The 17,277-nt window shown below is 41.8% G+C and overlaps 1 protein-coding gene across 4 annotated transcripts in view; it reads left to right on the forward strand.

Moving 5' to 3' along the window:
* CLEC16A (C-type lectin domain containing 16A) overlaps positions 1-17,277 on the forward strand; it is a 429,136-nt gene that overhangs the window by 384,925 nt on the left and 26,934 nt on the right. For all 4 annotated transcript variants that reach the window (XM_075317924.1, XM_075317919.1, XM_075317920.1 and 1 more), the window contains exon 22: positions 10,789-10,944. In XM_075317924.1, the coding sequence (XP_075174039.1) occupies positions 10,789-10,944 (156 nt within the window). The remainder of the gene's footprint in view (positions 1-10,788; positions 10,945-17,277) is intronic.

The following is a 17,277-nucleotide window of genomic DNA, read 5'->3' on the forward strand; positions in this document are numbered from 1 at the left end:
GCAGAGTGTGTAGATTCCCCATCCAGCATTTTTATGTAACCATAATATCACAATGGTTTCTTATGTTCAGTAGTAATATAAAGCAGAAGTGAAGGTTGGTTCCCTATAAAAAAAACATTTATTTTATATTCACGTATTTTCAAACTCCTGGAAAATACCTCCGTCCATAAAATATCTGATGGTAGATATCACAATTTATTAATTCAACAATATTGTATAATAGTGTATGCAAATTATTGCACTCCCCCTTGATTTAAAGGTTGTTCTTTAAGGCTATAATAATTATAAATGATTAGTGGACATGTTTAGACACGCCTTCCAATTGTAGACAAAGTTTTAAAATGCATTTTCGTAGATCATATACATTTTTTTTGTTTGTTTTAGTAAATCAAGGAGAAGTATATTCCCACTGCTGGGAACGCTGTTAATTGTTTGATAACATTAACCCTTTCCTGACATTGTTAGTTATCCTGGTATATATGTTCCCTATCCTGGGCCCCTTCCTAGTATATATGTCTTTTATCCTGGTATATATGCTCCTCTTCTTGAAAAATGTCCCCCAACCTGGTATACATGTTCCACATCCTGGGCCCATCCTGGTATGTATGTCCCTCATCCTGGAATATATGTTTCCTATCCTGGGTCCCTTCTTGGTGTATACAGTTGAAACCAGAAGTTTTACATACACGATCTAAAAAGGCACATCTCCATGTTTTTCTCACTATCTGACATAAAATCAGAATACACCTTTCCCGTTTTAGGTCAATTAGAAACCAAACTTATTTACATTTGCCAAATGGCAGAATAATGAGAGAATGTTTTAAGTCATTTTTATTACTTTCTGCAAAATCAAAAGTTTACATACATTTCATTAGTATTTGGAACCATTGCCGTTAAACTGTATGACTTGGGTCAAACATTTTGGATCTCCTTCCACAAGCTTCTCACAATAGTTTGTTGGAATTTGGGACAATTCCTATTGACAGAACTGGTGTAACTGAGCCATGTTTGTAGGTCGCCTTGCTCGCAACGGCCTTTTCAGCTTTGATCATAAATTTTCAATAGGATTGAGATCAGTACTTTGTGATGGCCACTCCAAAACATTGACTTTGTTATCCTTAAGCTACTTTGTAACCAGTTTGGCAGTATGCTTTGAATCATTGTTCATTTGGAAGACCCATTTCCACCCAAGCTTTAAGTTCCTGGTTCATGTCTTGAGATGTTGCTTCAGTATTGCCACATAATCTTCTTTCCTCATGATGCCATCTATTTTATGAAGTGCACTAGTCCATCCTGGAGCCAAACAACCTCACAACATGATGCTGCCACCCCCATGCTTCACAGTTGGAACTTGGGATTGCGTTCATAGGTTTCAAAGTTTCTCCCTTTTTCCTCCAAACGTAACGATGGTCATTATTGCCAAAACAGTTCAATATTAGTTTTGTCAGACCACAGGACATGTCTCCAGAAATGAAGGTCTTTGTTCCTGTTTGCATTTGCAAATATTCATGTGGCTTTTTTATGTTTCTTTTGGAGTAATGGCTTTTTCCAAGCAGCTTCCGCCAGCATCTTCACAAGGTCTTTTGCTTTTGTTCTTAGGTTGATATGCACATGTCTGAGCAAAGCACATTTATCTCTGGTACACGGAATCCGTCTTTTTCCTAAGCGGTATGATAGCTGGACATTCCCATCTTGTTTGTACATGTGTATAATTGTTTGAACAGATGAACGAGGCACCTTCAAATGTCTGAGAATTGCACCCAAGGATGAACCAGACTTGTGCAAGTCCACAATTATCTTCCTGGGATCTTGGCTGATTTGTTCTGATTTTTCCATGATGCTTTACAAAGAAGCAGTGTGTTTCAGATGTGCATTAAAATACATCCACACGTGTGTCTCTAATTAACTAAGATGTTGCCAATAAACCCATCAGAAGCTTCTAAATACATGACATCATCATATGGGCTGTCCCATATTGTTATATTGTTTAAAGGCATAGTACTCTTAGTGTATGTAAACTTTTGACTTGGGGTAGTAAAAATGCCTTAAACATTCTCTCTCATTATTCTGGCATTTGGCAAATATAAATAATTTTGGTTCCTAATTGACCTAACATGGAATAGGTTTATTCTGAATTTGTGTCAGATAGTGAGAAAAACGTGCATATGTTTCTTTTTAGATAGTGTATGTAAACGTCTGGTTTCAACTGTATGCAAATCACCTGAGTGAGCCTTCGCTGGGCTCCGGTATGCGCGGTGCTTGGCCCAGTGCGAGTCGCCCCACTGGGGGCAAAATCAGCATTATCGGATGTAGTGGGTGCAGAAAAAATAAGAGGAAAAAAAACCCGCCCTCCTTCCCTGGAAGTGTAATATTTATGACTGGCTGTATGTAGGCGGAGAGCCATATTGCTTTATCAATGACTTCCAGTGAGATTCAGGTCAAGTTCAGGTCCAAAACGGAACACTTTCTAAAGTCCGTCTGGACCCACAGAATCCGAACATGCACGGGTCTGCTCATATCTGGTGCTCTCCTCACATCTAGATAAATTCTTTAAGGAGTGTAGTTTCTAAAACTGGGTCACTTGTTTTGAGGGATTTTCCCTGTTTAGGCACATCAAGGGCTCTACAGATACGCCATGATGTTCCCTGTCGATTCGAGGCAATTCTTTGTTTCAAAAGTCAAATGGTGCTCTTTCTCTTCCGAGTCCTGCCGTTTGCCCAAACAATGATCTTCCTCCACATATGGAGTGTCACTGTACTCCGGGAAATTTCAAAACAAATTGTGCAGTTAATTTTTTTTCTGTACTTTCACACTTGCGTTCAGCGGAGTCCGTCACTATGGAGAATAGCGCAGTCCGTTAACGCACTGCGCTATTCTCCATAGACTTGTATGGACGACGCACTGTAACGCAAGTGTCAGCGTTCCATCCGCTGGACGACGCAGCGTCGTTATTTTGACGCTGCGTCAGGCGGAAGAAATGCAGCATGTAATGTTTTTTTGAGCAGCACAATCCGTAAAAGTTCACTGCGCATGCTCCTTTTTCTTTTTTTAAATCACAATCTTTATTTTGTCTCTCGGTGGCCGAACGCTCAGCTGAGCGCCCGGCCGGCGGCATGTGAGAGCGCTCAGCTGAGCGCCCGCCCGCCAGCATGTGAGAGCGCTCAGCTGAACGCCCGGCTGCCGGCTATTGAGAGCGATCAGCTGATCGTTCACAATAGTCTGCTGCCGGTAAAACTGTAAATAAGAAAAAAGAAAAAAAAAAAAAAGCTTCCGTTGTTTTGTACAATCCGTAGCATCCGTTGTGCCACTATATGCAACGCATCCGTTGCATCCGTCACACAACGCAATGCTACGGAAGGCGTCCAACGCAAGTGTGAAAGTAGCTTTACCCTTGTAAAAATAAAATATTGGGAGCTAAAGGAACACTTTTGTGGGAAAAATTTTGTTTTCTTCTTTACATTTTTTCTTTCCATGTTGCTTTAATTCCTGTGAAGCATCTAAAGCAACACTCTTTGTGGTTTTGAATAGTTTGAGGGGTGCAGTGTTTAGAATGGTGTCACTTTTGGGTATTTTCTGTCACATAGACCTTTCAAAGTCACTTCAAATGTGATGTGGTCCCTAAAAAAAAAAAAAAAAATGGTTTATTTTCTAAATTTTGTTGGAAAAATGAGAAATTGCTAATAAACTTTTAACCCTTCTAACTTTTTAAAAACAAGTATTTTTTAAAAATGATGCTAATATAAAGTAGACATGTGGTCATTTATTAACTATTTTATGTGACCTAACGTGGTTTAAGGGCATAGAAATTAAAAGTCTGAAAATTGCACAATTTTTGCCAAATTTTTTGGTATTTTTACAAATAAACGCAAAAATATCATCCTCTTTACTACTAACGTGAAGTATAATATGTCATGAAAAACAATCTTAGAATCACTGGTATCCGTTAGCGCGTTCTAGAGTTATTACCACATAGAACTCAACTCAGTATCACTTTATCATGTCTTTAGATTCTGAATTTCAGTTTTCTAATTTTATTTGATCACATTTTGCTGCTTTTTCTGTTATTTTGGATGAATGTTAAATTTGGTAATTCTCATTCTCTGATTGGCCAGGGTCTGACATCTAGCACCCCTGCCCCCCCCACCCGATCAACTGCCTCTGTGCCGGTGCTAGCAGCAGGCACACGAAAATGCTCAGTTCCGGAGCTGCTTCGTCATGGTCACGGCCACATCCACCTCCTACTAGGCCACGGCTACTATCAGAAGACTGACCAGCTCCGGAACTGAGCATTTCTGGTCACCTGCTGCTGCTGGCACCAAGAACAGCTGATTGGTGGGGATGCCGGTGTCAGACCCCGGTCGATCAGATATTGATGACGTATCCTAAAGATAGATCATCAATGTATAAGTAGTGGACAACCTCTTTTAATTCTATTATTTCTTAAATAATAACTTTTTTCATAATTGAAAAGTATACATAAATATGAGAAACTTTGAACTATATCTTCTTGGACAAAAATGTCTCTTTCACCACTTATCAGTTACTTATCTCCTGCCCTGATCTCTCAAATACTGCTCAAATCTGTCTACGTTTCGGTCTTCAGTGAAGGGAACAAATTAGATCTTCTGCCCACAAATGTAATGGAGGGAATAAGAGCTGAAGTAAATGCATTGGGAAGCAAAGTGGCTTAGTGGTTAGCAGTGTTGTTTTGCAGTGCCAGGGTCTTGTATGTTTGTATAGTCACCCCATGTTTGCCTGGGTTTACTCTTGATACTCTGGTTTACTCCCATGCGACAAACCTATACTAATAGGGAATTTAGATAGTGCGCCTCAGTGGGAACACTGATGATGATAATGTCTTGAAAGCGTTGCAGAATATGTTGGCGCTATACAGTGTGTCCACCCATATCTTGTCCACCGCAATTAACTTGAGAACGGCGGCAGCTATAGGCATAGAAGTGGTGTCTAGGTATAGTAAAGTAGCCATGCGCTACGCAATGAAACCACCTATAGCGCCACCTGGTGGAAAACAAGAGTTAGCATTTTTTTTCTCGAAAACAGAACGAGATAGACAGAAAAGTGAATTAAAAAATTGTAGGGCATCATCAATTCAATACGAATCGACACCTTCCATACAGAAATGCTATGATGGGAAACCCATGACCCCCCCAAAACATTGAATGCTGGTCACGCATATGGCGCTCATTTAACTTTGATGCTCAAAGTGGCCACCGTCAGCTGCAATGCACATCTGGACTCTGGAGAGCATACTGTATCTTGCTGCACGTTGTGCAAAATGGTAGGTGACACTTTTGCACAAACATCTGTGATACAGTTAGGTCCAGAAATATTTGGACAGTGACACAAGTTTTGTTATTTTAGCTGTTTTCAAAAACATGTTCAGAAATACAATTATATATAATATGGGCTGAAAGCGCACACTCCCAGCTGCAATATGAGAGTTTTCACATCCAAATCGGAGAAAGGGTTTAGGAATCATAGCTCTGTAATGCATAGCCTCCTCTTTTTCAAGGGACCAAAAGTAATTGGACAAGGGACTATAAGGGCTGCAATTAACTCTGAAGGCGTCTCCCTCGTTAACCTGTAATCAATGAAGTAGTTAAAAGGTCTGGGGTTGATTTTGCATTTGGAAGCTGTTGCTGTGACCAGACAACAGGCGGTCAAAGGAACTCTCAGTTGAGGTGAAGCAGAACATCCTGAGGCTGAAAAAAAAGAAAAAATCCATCAGAGAGATAGCAGACATGCTTGGAGTAGCAAAATCAACAGTCGGGTACATTCTGAGAAAAAAGGAATTGACTGGTGAGCTTGGGAACTCAAAAAGGCCTGGGCGTCCACGGATGACAACAGTGGTGGATGATCGCCGCATACTTTCTTTGGTGAAGAAGAACCCGTTCACAACATCAACTGAAGTCCAGAACACTCTCAGTGAAGTAGGTGTATCTGTCTCTAAGTCAACAGTAAAGAGAAGACTCCATAAAAGTAAATACAAAGGGTTCACATCTAGATGCAAACCATTCATCAATTGCAAAAATAGACAGGCCAGAGTTAAATTTGCTGAAAAACACCTCATGAAGCCAGCTCAGTTCTGGAAAAGTATTCTATGGACAGATGAGACCAAGATCAACCTGTACCAGAATGATGGGAAGAAAAAAGTTTGGAGAAGAAAGGGAACGGCACATGATCCAAGGCACACCACATCCTCTGTAAAACATGGTGGAGGCAACGTGATGGCATGGGCATGCATGGCTTTCAATGGCACTGGGTCACTTGTGTTTAATGATGACATAACAGCAGACAAGAGTAGCCGGATGAATTCTGAAGTGTACCGGGATATACTTTCAGCCCAGATTCAGCCAAATGCCGCAAAGTTGATCGGACGGCGCTTCATAGTACAGATGGACAATGACCCCAAGCATACAGCCAAAGCTACCCAGGAGTTCATGAGTGCAAAAAAGTGGAACATTCTGCAATGGCCAAGTCAATCACCAGATCTTAACCCAATTGAGCATGCATTTCACTTGCTCAAATCCAGACTTAAGACGGAAAGACCCACAAACAAGCAAGACCTGAAGGCTGCGGCTGTAAAGTCCTGGCAAAGCATTAAGAAGGAGGAAACCCAGCGTTTGGTGATGTCCATGGGTTCCAGACTTAAGGCAGTGATTGCCTCCAAAGGATTCACAACAAAATATTGAAAATAAAAATATTTTGTTTGGGTTTGGTTTATTTGTCCAATTACTTTTGACCTCCTAAAATGTGGAGTGTTTGTAAAGAAATGTGTACAATTCCTACAATTTCTATCAGATATTTTTGTTCAAACCTTCAAATTAAACGTTACAATCTGCACTTGAATTCTGTTGTAGAGGTTTCATTTCAAATCCAATGTGGGGGCATGCAGAGCCCAACTCGCGAAAATTGTGTCACTGTCCAAATATTTCTGGACCTAACTATGTCATCGTAGGTCCTGCAATGTTGGTGGAGGGGTCGCATACACCTGCTGTTTGATGTGACCTCACAGAAAGAATTCCAATGGGGTCAGGTCAGTTGAGCGTTGGGTCCACTCCACGCAGCCACAATACCCAATGACTTTCATATATAGCACAGACGAAAGGGGGAAGATACCATATTGTAGTTTCATCCTAATAGATTATATCACAGTCCCCATATAAACGGATGTCATGGAATATACTCCAAAATTCAACTATAAAACTCGTGTAAAATACGTATAGGAGACTCATTCAATTGTAGAAATATTAAATTTTATTATAATTCAACCATAAAGGATGAAATTCATTTTCCATATAATATAAATATGAGGTAAGGTGGATTCTTTACACACCCACCCATCAAAGAACCACCCAAATTTAGCCCATCATGATCCCAAGCAATGAGTAATAAAGAGTATATAAACAGCCAGTGCGGTATAATGGGAGAGCACCATTTGGTCAAACAGTCATACTATAGAGCAACAGTTTTCAGACTTACCCATGGTGTACAAGCTGAGGGTCTATCAGTGGCGGTTCAGAGGTGGTGGGTAGGTGAATATCCTTCAACCCGGACGCGCGTGTCGCCAAAGCTTCATCAGCGGGGTGCAGGCGAATGGATGTACTCACACCGCACTCCTCTTTTATATTGGTAAGTAACCATGATTGTCAGTGACGTACTCCATGTGTGTGTAGCGCCGACGTAGCGGCGCATGTGCGCAGGACGGGACACCCGGAAGTGGCGTCGCCGCACGGCGGCTCTCATCCCCGAGACGCACGTAAGAGGGAATTCCCACAGTGACGTCACCAGACATGTGCGTCGGGAATACTGAGGCCGCCAGGTGACAACATCCGGAAGCCGCGCCCCGCGCGCATGCGTAGCAGCAGCACCCACACACAGGGAATGTTATTATGATGACCAGTGCGCTACGCACATGAAGAATCTGACCCATCCAAAATAAGGAGAAGGGGGCAAAAAGGAAAAAGATGGGAACATAGGCCATCAAGGAGCTTGTTACAAGGCGAACACCTGATGAACCATAGCATATTTATGACAAATGTACCAAAGTCCACCCCCCAGTATATGGATGAGTCCCCACCCACATACAAATACCATACACTGTTAGCCCACAAATACATGTATTCATATGACGGCAAGCACATAGACATCAAACACAATTAGCAAGACAATTTAGTATATCCAGTTCAATAGATCCAGAATCCATGCTATATCTATTGCTGCATTTATTTTCATCCAGGCTCCCAGCATGGTAGAGTAGTGGTTCGTGGTTCAATATAGATGGTCAGTATATCTTCTTATCAATCCGTCACTCCTATATATTCATCACTAGCAGTCCATAGTAACGATGAGGAGAGTGTACATGGAAATTACTATTAAAATAATGACATTAAGACAACACTATTAAAAAAGAGTCATAGGGCCACACTGCATAAAATACTTCCATTAACCATGGTCTTAATCACATATATCTCAACAATAACAACTACGTCACCAAAGATCTTATCCTAAACCTCCTCAATGTTCCCAAATCATGAACATTTCCACATTGATTGCCATGTGGGACAGGCATTAATAGGGGAAGACCCAAGGCTGGGGGCTCACAAAAAGGAGGAAAAACTTAATTTCTCTTTCAGCCCCACAGGGGCCATAGTGCCCAGAGTGACAATCCAACGGCACTCCAGTTGGGCCAACTGCCTTTTTAGATCGCCCCCCCCCCCCCCTAATGCAGCAGTGTAAAATATCAATCCCTCTGACTTTTAGTCCTGAGGGGTCACAATTATGATGAGCATGGAAGTGTCGTGGGAGGGTTCTGAGGAGTGACACGTCCAGACATTGTTTAGAGTTGAGAATGTCACGGACATGCTCTCTTATTCTTGTCCGAAACTGCCGTGATGTAAGTCCAACGTACATCTTTTGGCACGGGCAGGTTGCCAAATAGACGACGTATGTGCTGTTGCAGGAGATACGTTTTAGAATCTTAAATGTTTTTTTGCCGTCGGCAGAGCTGAAATCAGCACCCCTAATGATGTTTCTTTCCCTGCAGGCTAGGCAATCCCCACAAGGGAAGCAACCACCCCTCGCCGATGCTCCCCCGGAGGTACCAAAGGGATTACTTGGTTTGGCCACATAGTGGCTATCCACCAACATGTCCTTGAGGTTTCTCCCTCTCCGAGATGTCATCAGGGGCGACTTTGGGATGATACCTGCCAGACCCGGGTCAGTTTGTAAGACCGACCAGTATCTGGACAGGGAATCCATCATCTGACCCCATCTGCAATTAAAGGTGGAGATAAACCTCAATACATTCTCAGTAGTCTCCGGGGGAGTCGGTTTGAAAAGGAGCTGCTCTCTCCGGGTGTGTCTCGCCCGCAAGTAGCTTTTTTTGATGTTCCGTCTACTATATCCCCTTTGTAGAAAGACAGAATTCCAATGGGGTCAGGTCAGTTGAGCGTTGAGGCCACTCCACGCAGGCACAATACCCAATGACTTGTAGGAAGGTCCCCATGAGGTATCGCTTCACGTCCGCAGCCTTATGAGTTTTACATGTTCTAATCATAGCATTTCTGTATGCAAGGTGTTGATTCGTATTGAATTGATGATACCCTATAACTTTGTAATTCTCTTTTTTTTGTCTATCTCGTTCCGTTTTCGAGATAAAAATGCTAACTCCGTTGTTTTCCACCAGGTGGCGCAATAGGTGGTTTCATTGCGTAGCTACTTTACTATATGTAGACACCACTTTTATACCTATAGCTGCCGCCGTTCTCAAGTTAATGGCGGTGGACAGGATATGGGTGGACACACTGTATAAGCAAAGCATAATAATACTATGAAAAGCTGCAGAAAGAAAGGGAAAAGGAGGAACTACTGAGACTTTTATTGAAGGGTGAAAACTGCTACATTACTGGTTACAAATTATTTGATGGCCTAGATAGATATTGTCAATTATTTAAGATGTGTTAATATAAAATTACTGATCTATCCAATTATAGCCTTAAAGAAGTGGTTCACTCATATTTATTATTGGCCACAACGATATTATGTGGAGAAACAAGGTTTCTCTCAAATACCTTGTATTACCAATAGTGCCTGTGAGCGGCGCTATTGCGGACTGCTCTTCCCCATCGCCTGACCCCCGGGCTCTATGACTTCGGGGATCCAGTGGTTTCACGTCAACTTCCTGTTGACCTGACATCACCGCGGTCGGCCCCAGTCTCTTTGAGTCACTGGGCTGTGGGCAGCGTTTCACCGCTCATCACAACCCAGTGTCTCTCCTGCTTATTAGCTGTGCAGCGAAGGAGGAGGGAGCAAGGAGGTGCTGCACTGTGAAACTGGCCTGTGATGAGCGGTGAAAAGCCACCCGCAGCACAGTCACTCACGGAGACTGGGGCCAGCTGCAGTGATGTCAGGTGAGCAGTAAGTTGACGTGACATCACCGATACCCAAGGTCACGGAGCCCGGGGGTCAGGCGATTGGTAACAGCGGTGCGCAATAGCGCCACTCACAGGCACCATTGGCAACACAAGGTTTTTGAGAGAAACTTTGTTTAGCAACATAATATCGTTGTGGCCAATAATGAATGTGGGTGAACCACCCCTTTAAAGAATTCCATCAAAATATATTTGGTTTATGGTTTGTATAGGACTCCAGCATCAGATGCTCCTGTTTGAGGTTCTTTCTCAGGACAATACAAGTGGGAGTACATTTTTTTTAAAGGTATACATGGTTTTGTCAGCATAGTAATGCGTATGAAACCCTCCACAGGTTTTGCTGTAGCCCAATGCATAAACCAGCACAGCATGTCACCAGCATCTTCTCCATCACCCCCCTCAAGCGGCAGCTCCAGTGGAAGCACCGGGCCCTGTGATTCTGTCACAGCCAGTTTAACATCAACTCCATCTACAGTTCAAAGTCCATCAGGTAAAATAAGTATATTGAATTTTATTATTTTGCATGTTTTTTTTTATACTGTGTGCCATAGTTTGTCCCAGATTGAATGTGTATCTGGACGTCACTGAACCAGACTGCCGACAGAAGTTATTGATCTGTGTTTAGTTATCTTTTTTTTACACTTTTCACACTGGATGTCATGTTTTCTTTCTTAAACATAGCCGGGTAATTACATGGCCTAAAATATTCCAAAATGTTAACCTTTATATCTATTTAGGCTTTTTTAAGCTAAAGTTGGAAACTCTTATTAATCTGTAATCCATAGCAAAGGAAAAAGTCAAGGTGATATTGTAGAAAATAACATTTCAAATAAGAAAAAAGCGAGGACGAGCTGGCAATGGTCTCACATCCTGTATAGGAAATCGGGAGGAGAATCGATGACACCAGCAGAATACATTACCATTTGGTTATGCAGAATTGTAATGGTCACCTAGCGCGTTCTTGGATTGTTGCAATATCCTGCCACATTTTACTATTTCGAACTTACAAGAAATAGAAGCATCACAAATAGAGACAAGTAATTCGATTCCCCGGACAGTAGTTATGCAGCCAGGTCAATATTCCATGAGCCCTCTTACGTTGGCGCCAGGCCGGCTAATCAAAAAAGGCAGATGCCATCAGATAGGAGGGGGTTTGCAGGACTTCCATCCAGCAGGTATGGAATACTGTTCTGACCAGGGTCCTGAGCTCTCTAATCTCTTCACTCATCTCTATTCTCTTCCCTCATCTCTATTCACAAATCATGATCATGGTCTACGACTGGGCTTTTCAAACTTATCCTACTGATCTACGACTGGACTTCATCACCTCTAGAACCTTGTAAGACATAAAAGTAAACCCAAAATGAGTCGATTATCTTGCTAAACCCTAGTTTGCTGCAGTCATATATAGGATTGTGTAATTTAGGATCACATTTGTGAGAACTTGCTTTTGAGCTGTGTCTCATCTATAACTCAAGATCGACTCACTGATGAAGCCCAAATCACAGTTGAAGAAGAATTGGTCCAGGGTGTATTGCTTATATTTTGGAGATTGATGGTGTATGGAGACTTATATGGCAGGCAATGCTTTCTGGGTAAAAGGGTATGTAAATGTTTCCCCCCTCAAGAGAAAGAAAGCTCGCTTTTTAGTCTTACCCTTTGGAGGTAGCTACTCTTAATTGTCAATGTGGGAGTCTTCAATGTTCTTGTTATGCAGAATAAGATAAGTCTTTTACCCAGTCAATGAGTACCCTACTGTGCACTGATGAGTGGCAAGAACCCAGAAATAATTCTAAGCAGGTGGGTGTTTTTTCCATTTGTAGAAGCTTTTGGTTTGTATAAATAATTAGTTACTTTTTTCATAATCAGTGCCACCCATGTGTATAGACTATATTGTATCCGATCCATGAATAAGACTGATAGACTATCAAGCATAATCCATGGACACGAGTGATGCCTTTTTAGGGCGGCCACCCCCCCCAAAAAAAATAATATAAATGTATGTGCTGAGTGGCATCTCATTCTAATCATCTGACATTTACAGCCAATTTCAGGTATATTTTTATTTCCCTGTGGAGACCACTTTTACAAGAAAGTCCCATCAGATTTCGAAGTTACATAGCTTATATGTCGTTCTCCTCCCGCCATCTTTATTACTTCCCTATTCACTGACTGTATCAATATTTGGCTTCCACTAACAATAAGATTTAGATGTTGTAATAATCATAAAAAAATGTTCCTTCCATTAAGCTAAACCTGGCAGGACTAGATTTTCTCCTTATACTTTACTTTTTGTTTTACAAACCCTATTAATTCAGGCATGCAATTAGCACTGGCATGAAGATCAATCAAAGCATTTACTTATTAAAATGAAGATTACCCAGTGGATGGGAATGCACTTTTAACAGACTTTTAATAGTACATTAAAGGAACAGTAAAATGACTCCAATTTCAGATGGCAGAGTAACATTTCTGACATTGTCTTATTCCTTTGCTACTTTGGAATAATTCATTTTTGTACCAAGTTACTACTTTGTAATTTGATCTCCCAAACATTGTGCAGTAGTTTGGAACTTAATTTTACAAAAATTGGATTGGCTGAATGGTTATGTGATTATCATTTGATTATTATGCTGGCAAGTTACGTTGGTGCGAATCGATTCCCAGGACGCAGTATATTGGCCATGTCAGTAGCCTGTGGCCACTGAACAGGCGTTCTGAGAGCCACCTTGTATCTCCCGGAGTCCACGGCTCTTCTTTTGATTAGCTGGCTTAGCGCAATGGATTGTTGCGCCAGGTTGGCTAATGAAAAAGAGCTTTGGATACCATCAGGTAGGAGACGATTCTCCGGCCTCCCGTCCTGCAATCACCGATTACTGTTATAGCCGTTGGTGTAGTCCCTGCAAATCGATTTGCACCAACTTTTCTGGCAACATAAGATATATACCAAAATAGGATAAAAATACCTTTAAATATTGACAGGGCTCTTAGAAGTATCTTGCTGCGGTATTCTTTGAAAGGTCTTTGTTTCGCTACACGTTTCAATTCCGTATTGGTATCTTTATCAAGTGTAAAAAAAACAACATGTAATGAATACTGGTACATGGAGATACAGCATATCACAAAACTGAGTTATCTCCTCACATTTTTGTAAATATTTTATTACATCTCTTCATGGGACAACATTGAAGATATGACACCTTAATAAAATGTAGTCAGTGCACAGCTTGTATAATAGTGTAAATATGTTGTCCTCTAAATCACTCAACACAGAGACATTAATGTCTAAACCTCTGGCAACAAAAGTGAGTACACCCCTAAGTGGTAAAGGCCAAATTGTGCTTAAATAGCCACGTTCCCTCCCTGGTGTCACATGACTCATTAGTGTTACAAGGTCTTATGTGTGAATGGGGGAGCAGGTGTGTTATACTTGTGTTATCCCTCACACACACTCATACTGTTCACTAGTTCAACATGGCTCCTCATAGCAAAGAATTCTCTGAGGATTTGAAAAAAAAAAGAATTGTTGCTCTACATAAAGATGGCCGACGCTATGAGAGGATTGCCAACACCCTGAAACTGAGCAGCAGCACGGTGGCCAAGATCATACTGCAGTTTAACAAGCAAGGTTCCTCTCAGAACAGGCCTCTCCATGGTCCACCAAAGAAGTTAAGTTCCCATGCTCAGTATCAAATCCAGAGGTTGCTTTTCAAAACAGACGTATGAGTGCTGCAGAGGTTAAAGGGTTGGGGTGTCAGCTCAGACCATACGTCACATATGGCACCAAATTTGGTCTGCATGGATGTCATCCCAGAAGGAAGCCTCTTCTAAATATGATGCTCAAGAAAGCCCACAAACAGTTTGCTGAAGACAAGAAAACGAATTACATGGCTTACTTCAGCCTAGTCCTCTGGTCTGATGAAACCAAGATAAACATATTTGGTTCAGGTGGTGTCAAGCGTGTGTTGGTAACCAGGTGACTACAAAGACAAGTGTGTCTTTCCTATAGTCAGGCATGGGGGTGGGAGTGTCATGGTTTGGGGCTGCATGAGTGCTGCCAGTTGTGGGGCGTTACAGTTCATTGAGGGAACCATGAATGCCAACATGTTCTGTGACATACTGAAGTAGATCATGATCCGCTCCCTTTTCAAACTGGGCCGCAGGGCATTATTCCAACTTGATAATGGCCCCAAACACATCTCCAAGATGACCATTGCCTTGCTAAAGAAACTGAGGGTAAACGTGCTTGACTTGCCAAGCATCTCCAGACCTAAATTCTGTTAAGCATCTGTGGTGCATTCTCAAACGGAAGGTGAAGGAGAGCAAGTTCTCTAACATCAACCAGCTCTGTGATGTCATCATGGAGGATGGACTAGGGATCCAGTGGCTCTTGGGACAGGAAACTTTTTCTGTGCAAGTTAACAATGGCCTCAATGTGAGTTTTATAGGTTTGCTTAAAGAGACTGACTTCTAGTCTGCACAGCAGATACTTTTAAATTTGCCAAGTCAGAGGGGGGGGGATCAATGGTAGAGCACCACCAATGAATGACGTCTTTAAATCAGTCGAAAAGTGCCTTGTAAGTGAATCCAAACCATTACAGTTTAAATTAGGGGTTTACAACCTATTTTGGTGCAAGGAACACATTGTCAAATTAAACCAATCCAGTGGGCTGCAATAAAACTTTAATATTTGGGACGTTACCTTTTGAGAAATTTATTTTAAGGCCATCATTCACAATCTAGAAAGATCAGCCATGCAGCTCTATCCATTATAGTTTGCGAGGTGTTGAAACCATTAAGGATATATCCACATGATCAAGAGGCATTGTGTTCTAGACTCAGTCTCCTGCGGAGATGCTAGTGTTGAGCGTCCCTGCCCACAATCCGGAGTCTGAGCACAGTGTGATTTCACGGTGTTCTCCTGCTGAGCATAAATTGACATGCTGTGGCTCTGAAAACTGCGCCACAGGTTAGTTTATTCTGCGTAGAAAAGGCGCACAGCGGGCATGGGATTTCTAGCAATCCCATCCTCTCTGCTTGTACTGTTCAATACAGCGTTTTGGGTGCAGCAAAAACACACAGCCCAAAGCGCTATGGATACTGATGGTGTGCACATACTCCGAATATTTCTGTTCTCCCAAAAACTACACAAAAAGAGCAGTGTTCCCCTCACATGGCCATTTCTCCACCTCATATACTAATTTCTTTGCTGCAACAGAGTCCGACCACAATTATTCTGCCAAAATATGGGGATACCAGAGATGACAACGCAATACACCCTGCTTCAGTGCAATCTTCCACTCAGGTCTTCCTGTCCTTTACAATTTTGTATATCTCTCACCATATGATTGAAGGCCACATAGACAACTTATCTCCTTCCCCCAGACCTCATTGTACACACCCGGTCTAGACAGGAAAATTGAGCATGCTCTCTATACCATGTAGACAAGTGCCTACACTAATAGAATAAGACGCCGTTCACACTGGTGTGAGGGGTTTTTCTTAGAGCATATGGCTGAATAATGTTGGCATTGGATCTCATTGATTTACAATGGTGCCATCATGTTTGTGGTTTACAAGGATGTATAGAGAATCAGACTTTTTTGTCCTCTAAGGGCAGTGGACTTTTATTGGAACAGTAGAATCTAATAATCCCCCTTATTGGAACAGGCCATAACCCCAATGTGAACAAAACAGAACACAGGTTAGACGTTGTTCTTGCTCTTACTATGTTGTTACTCCGGATAACCTTTGACTTTTTTTCATGAGTATTTTCCTTAAGTTGGAAAACATGCTCGTAAGACTTAGGCTCCATGTATCCGTGTGGCTGGAAAATAAGGTTGCGCATTCCAATGTGGCACAGACCAATGGGAATGAGTACATTTTGTATCTAGCACTGCCAGTCATTGAATTTGTTATGGATACCCAGCTGTTTTAATGCTTTCTCCGACTGCCAACCTCATTTCAAATATTAAAGAAAATATAGTATTCAGCTAAAACTAACAGACATGCTTCCTTCCTTACATTCAGCTGCTCCAAGGATAACAACACTTTATCCCACTGAACTTTTTATAGTCGTCGGACGTTGGGCCGCAGATTCTGCCACTGAACTAAAGTTTACACTTGTACATCCTAATATTCCTGCCTTGTATACAGTTAGGTCCAGAAATATTTGGACAGTGACACAATTTTCGCGAGTTGGGCTCTGCATGCCACCACATTGGATTTGAAATGAAACCTCTACAACAGAATTCAAGTGCAGATTGTAACGTTTAATTTGAAGGTTTGAACAAAAATATCTGATAGAAATTGTAGGAATTGTACACATTTCTTTACAAACACTCCACATTTTAGGAGGTCAAAAGTAATTGGACAAATAAATCAAACCCAAAAAAAATATTTTTATTTTCAATATTTTGTTGCGGATCCTTTGGAGGCAATCACTGCCTTAAGTCTGGAACCCATGGACATCACCAAACGCTGGGTTTCCTCCTTCTTAATGCTTTGCCAGGCCTTTACAGCCGCAGCCTTCAGGTCTTGCTTGTTTGTGGGTCTTTCCGTCTTAAGTCTGGATTTGAGCAAGTGAAATGCATGCGCAATTGGGTTAAGATCTGGTGATTGTCTTGGCCATTGCAGAATGTTCCACTTTTTTGCACTCATGAACTCCTGGGTAGCTTTGGCTGTATGCTTGGGGTCATTGTCCATCTGTACTATGAAGCGCCGTCCGATCAACTTTGCGGCATTTGGCTGAATCTGGGCTGAAAGTATATCCCGGTACACTTCAGAATTCATCTGGCTACTCTTGTCTGCTGTTATGTCATCA

Source organism: Anomaloglossus baeobatrachus, chromosome 7 (genome assembly GCF_048569485.1).
Source record: "Anomaloglossus baeobatrachus isolate aAnoBae1 chromosome 7, aAnoBae1.hap1, whole genome shotgun sequence".
Lineage (NCBI taxonomy): Eukaryota > Metazoa > Chordata > Amphibia > Anura > Aromobatidae > Anomaloglossus > Anomaloglossus baeobatrachus.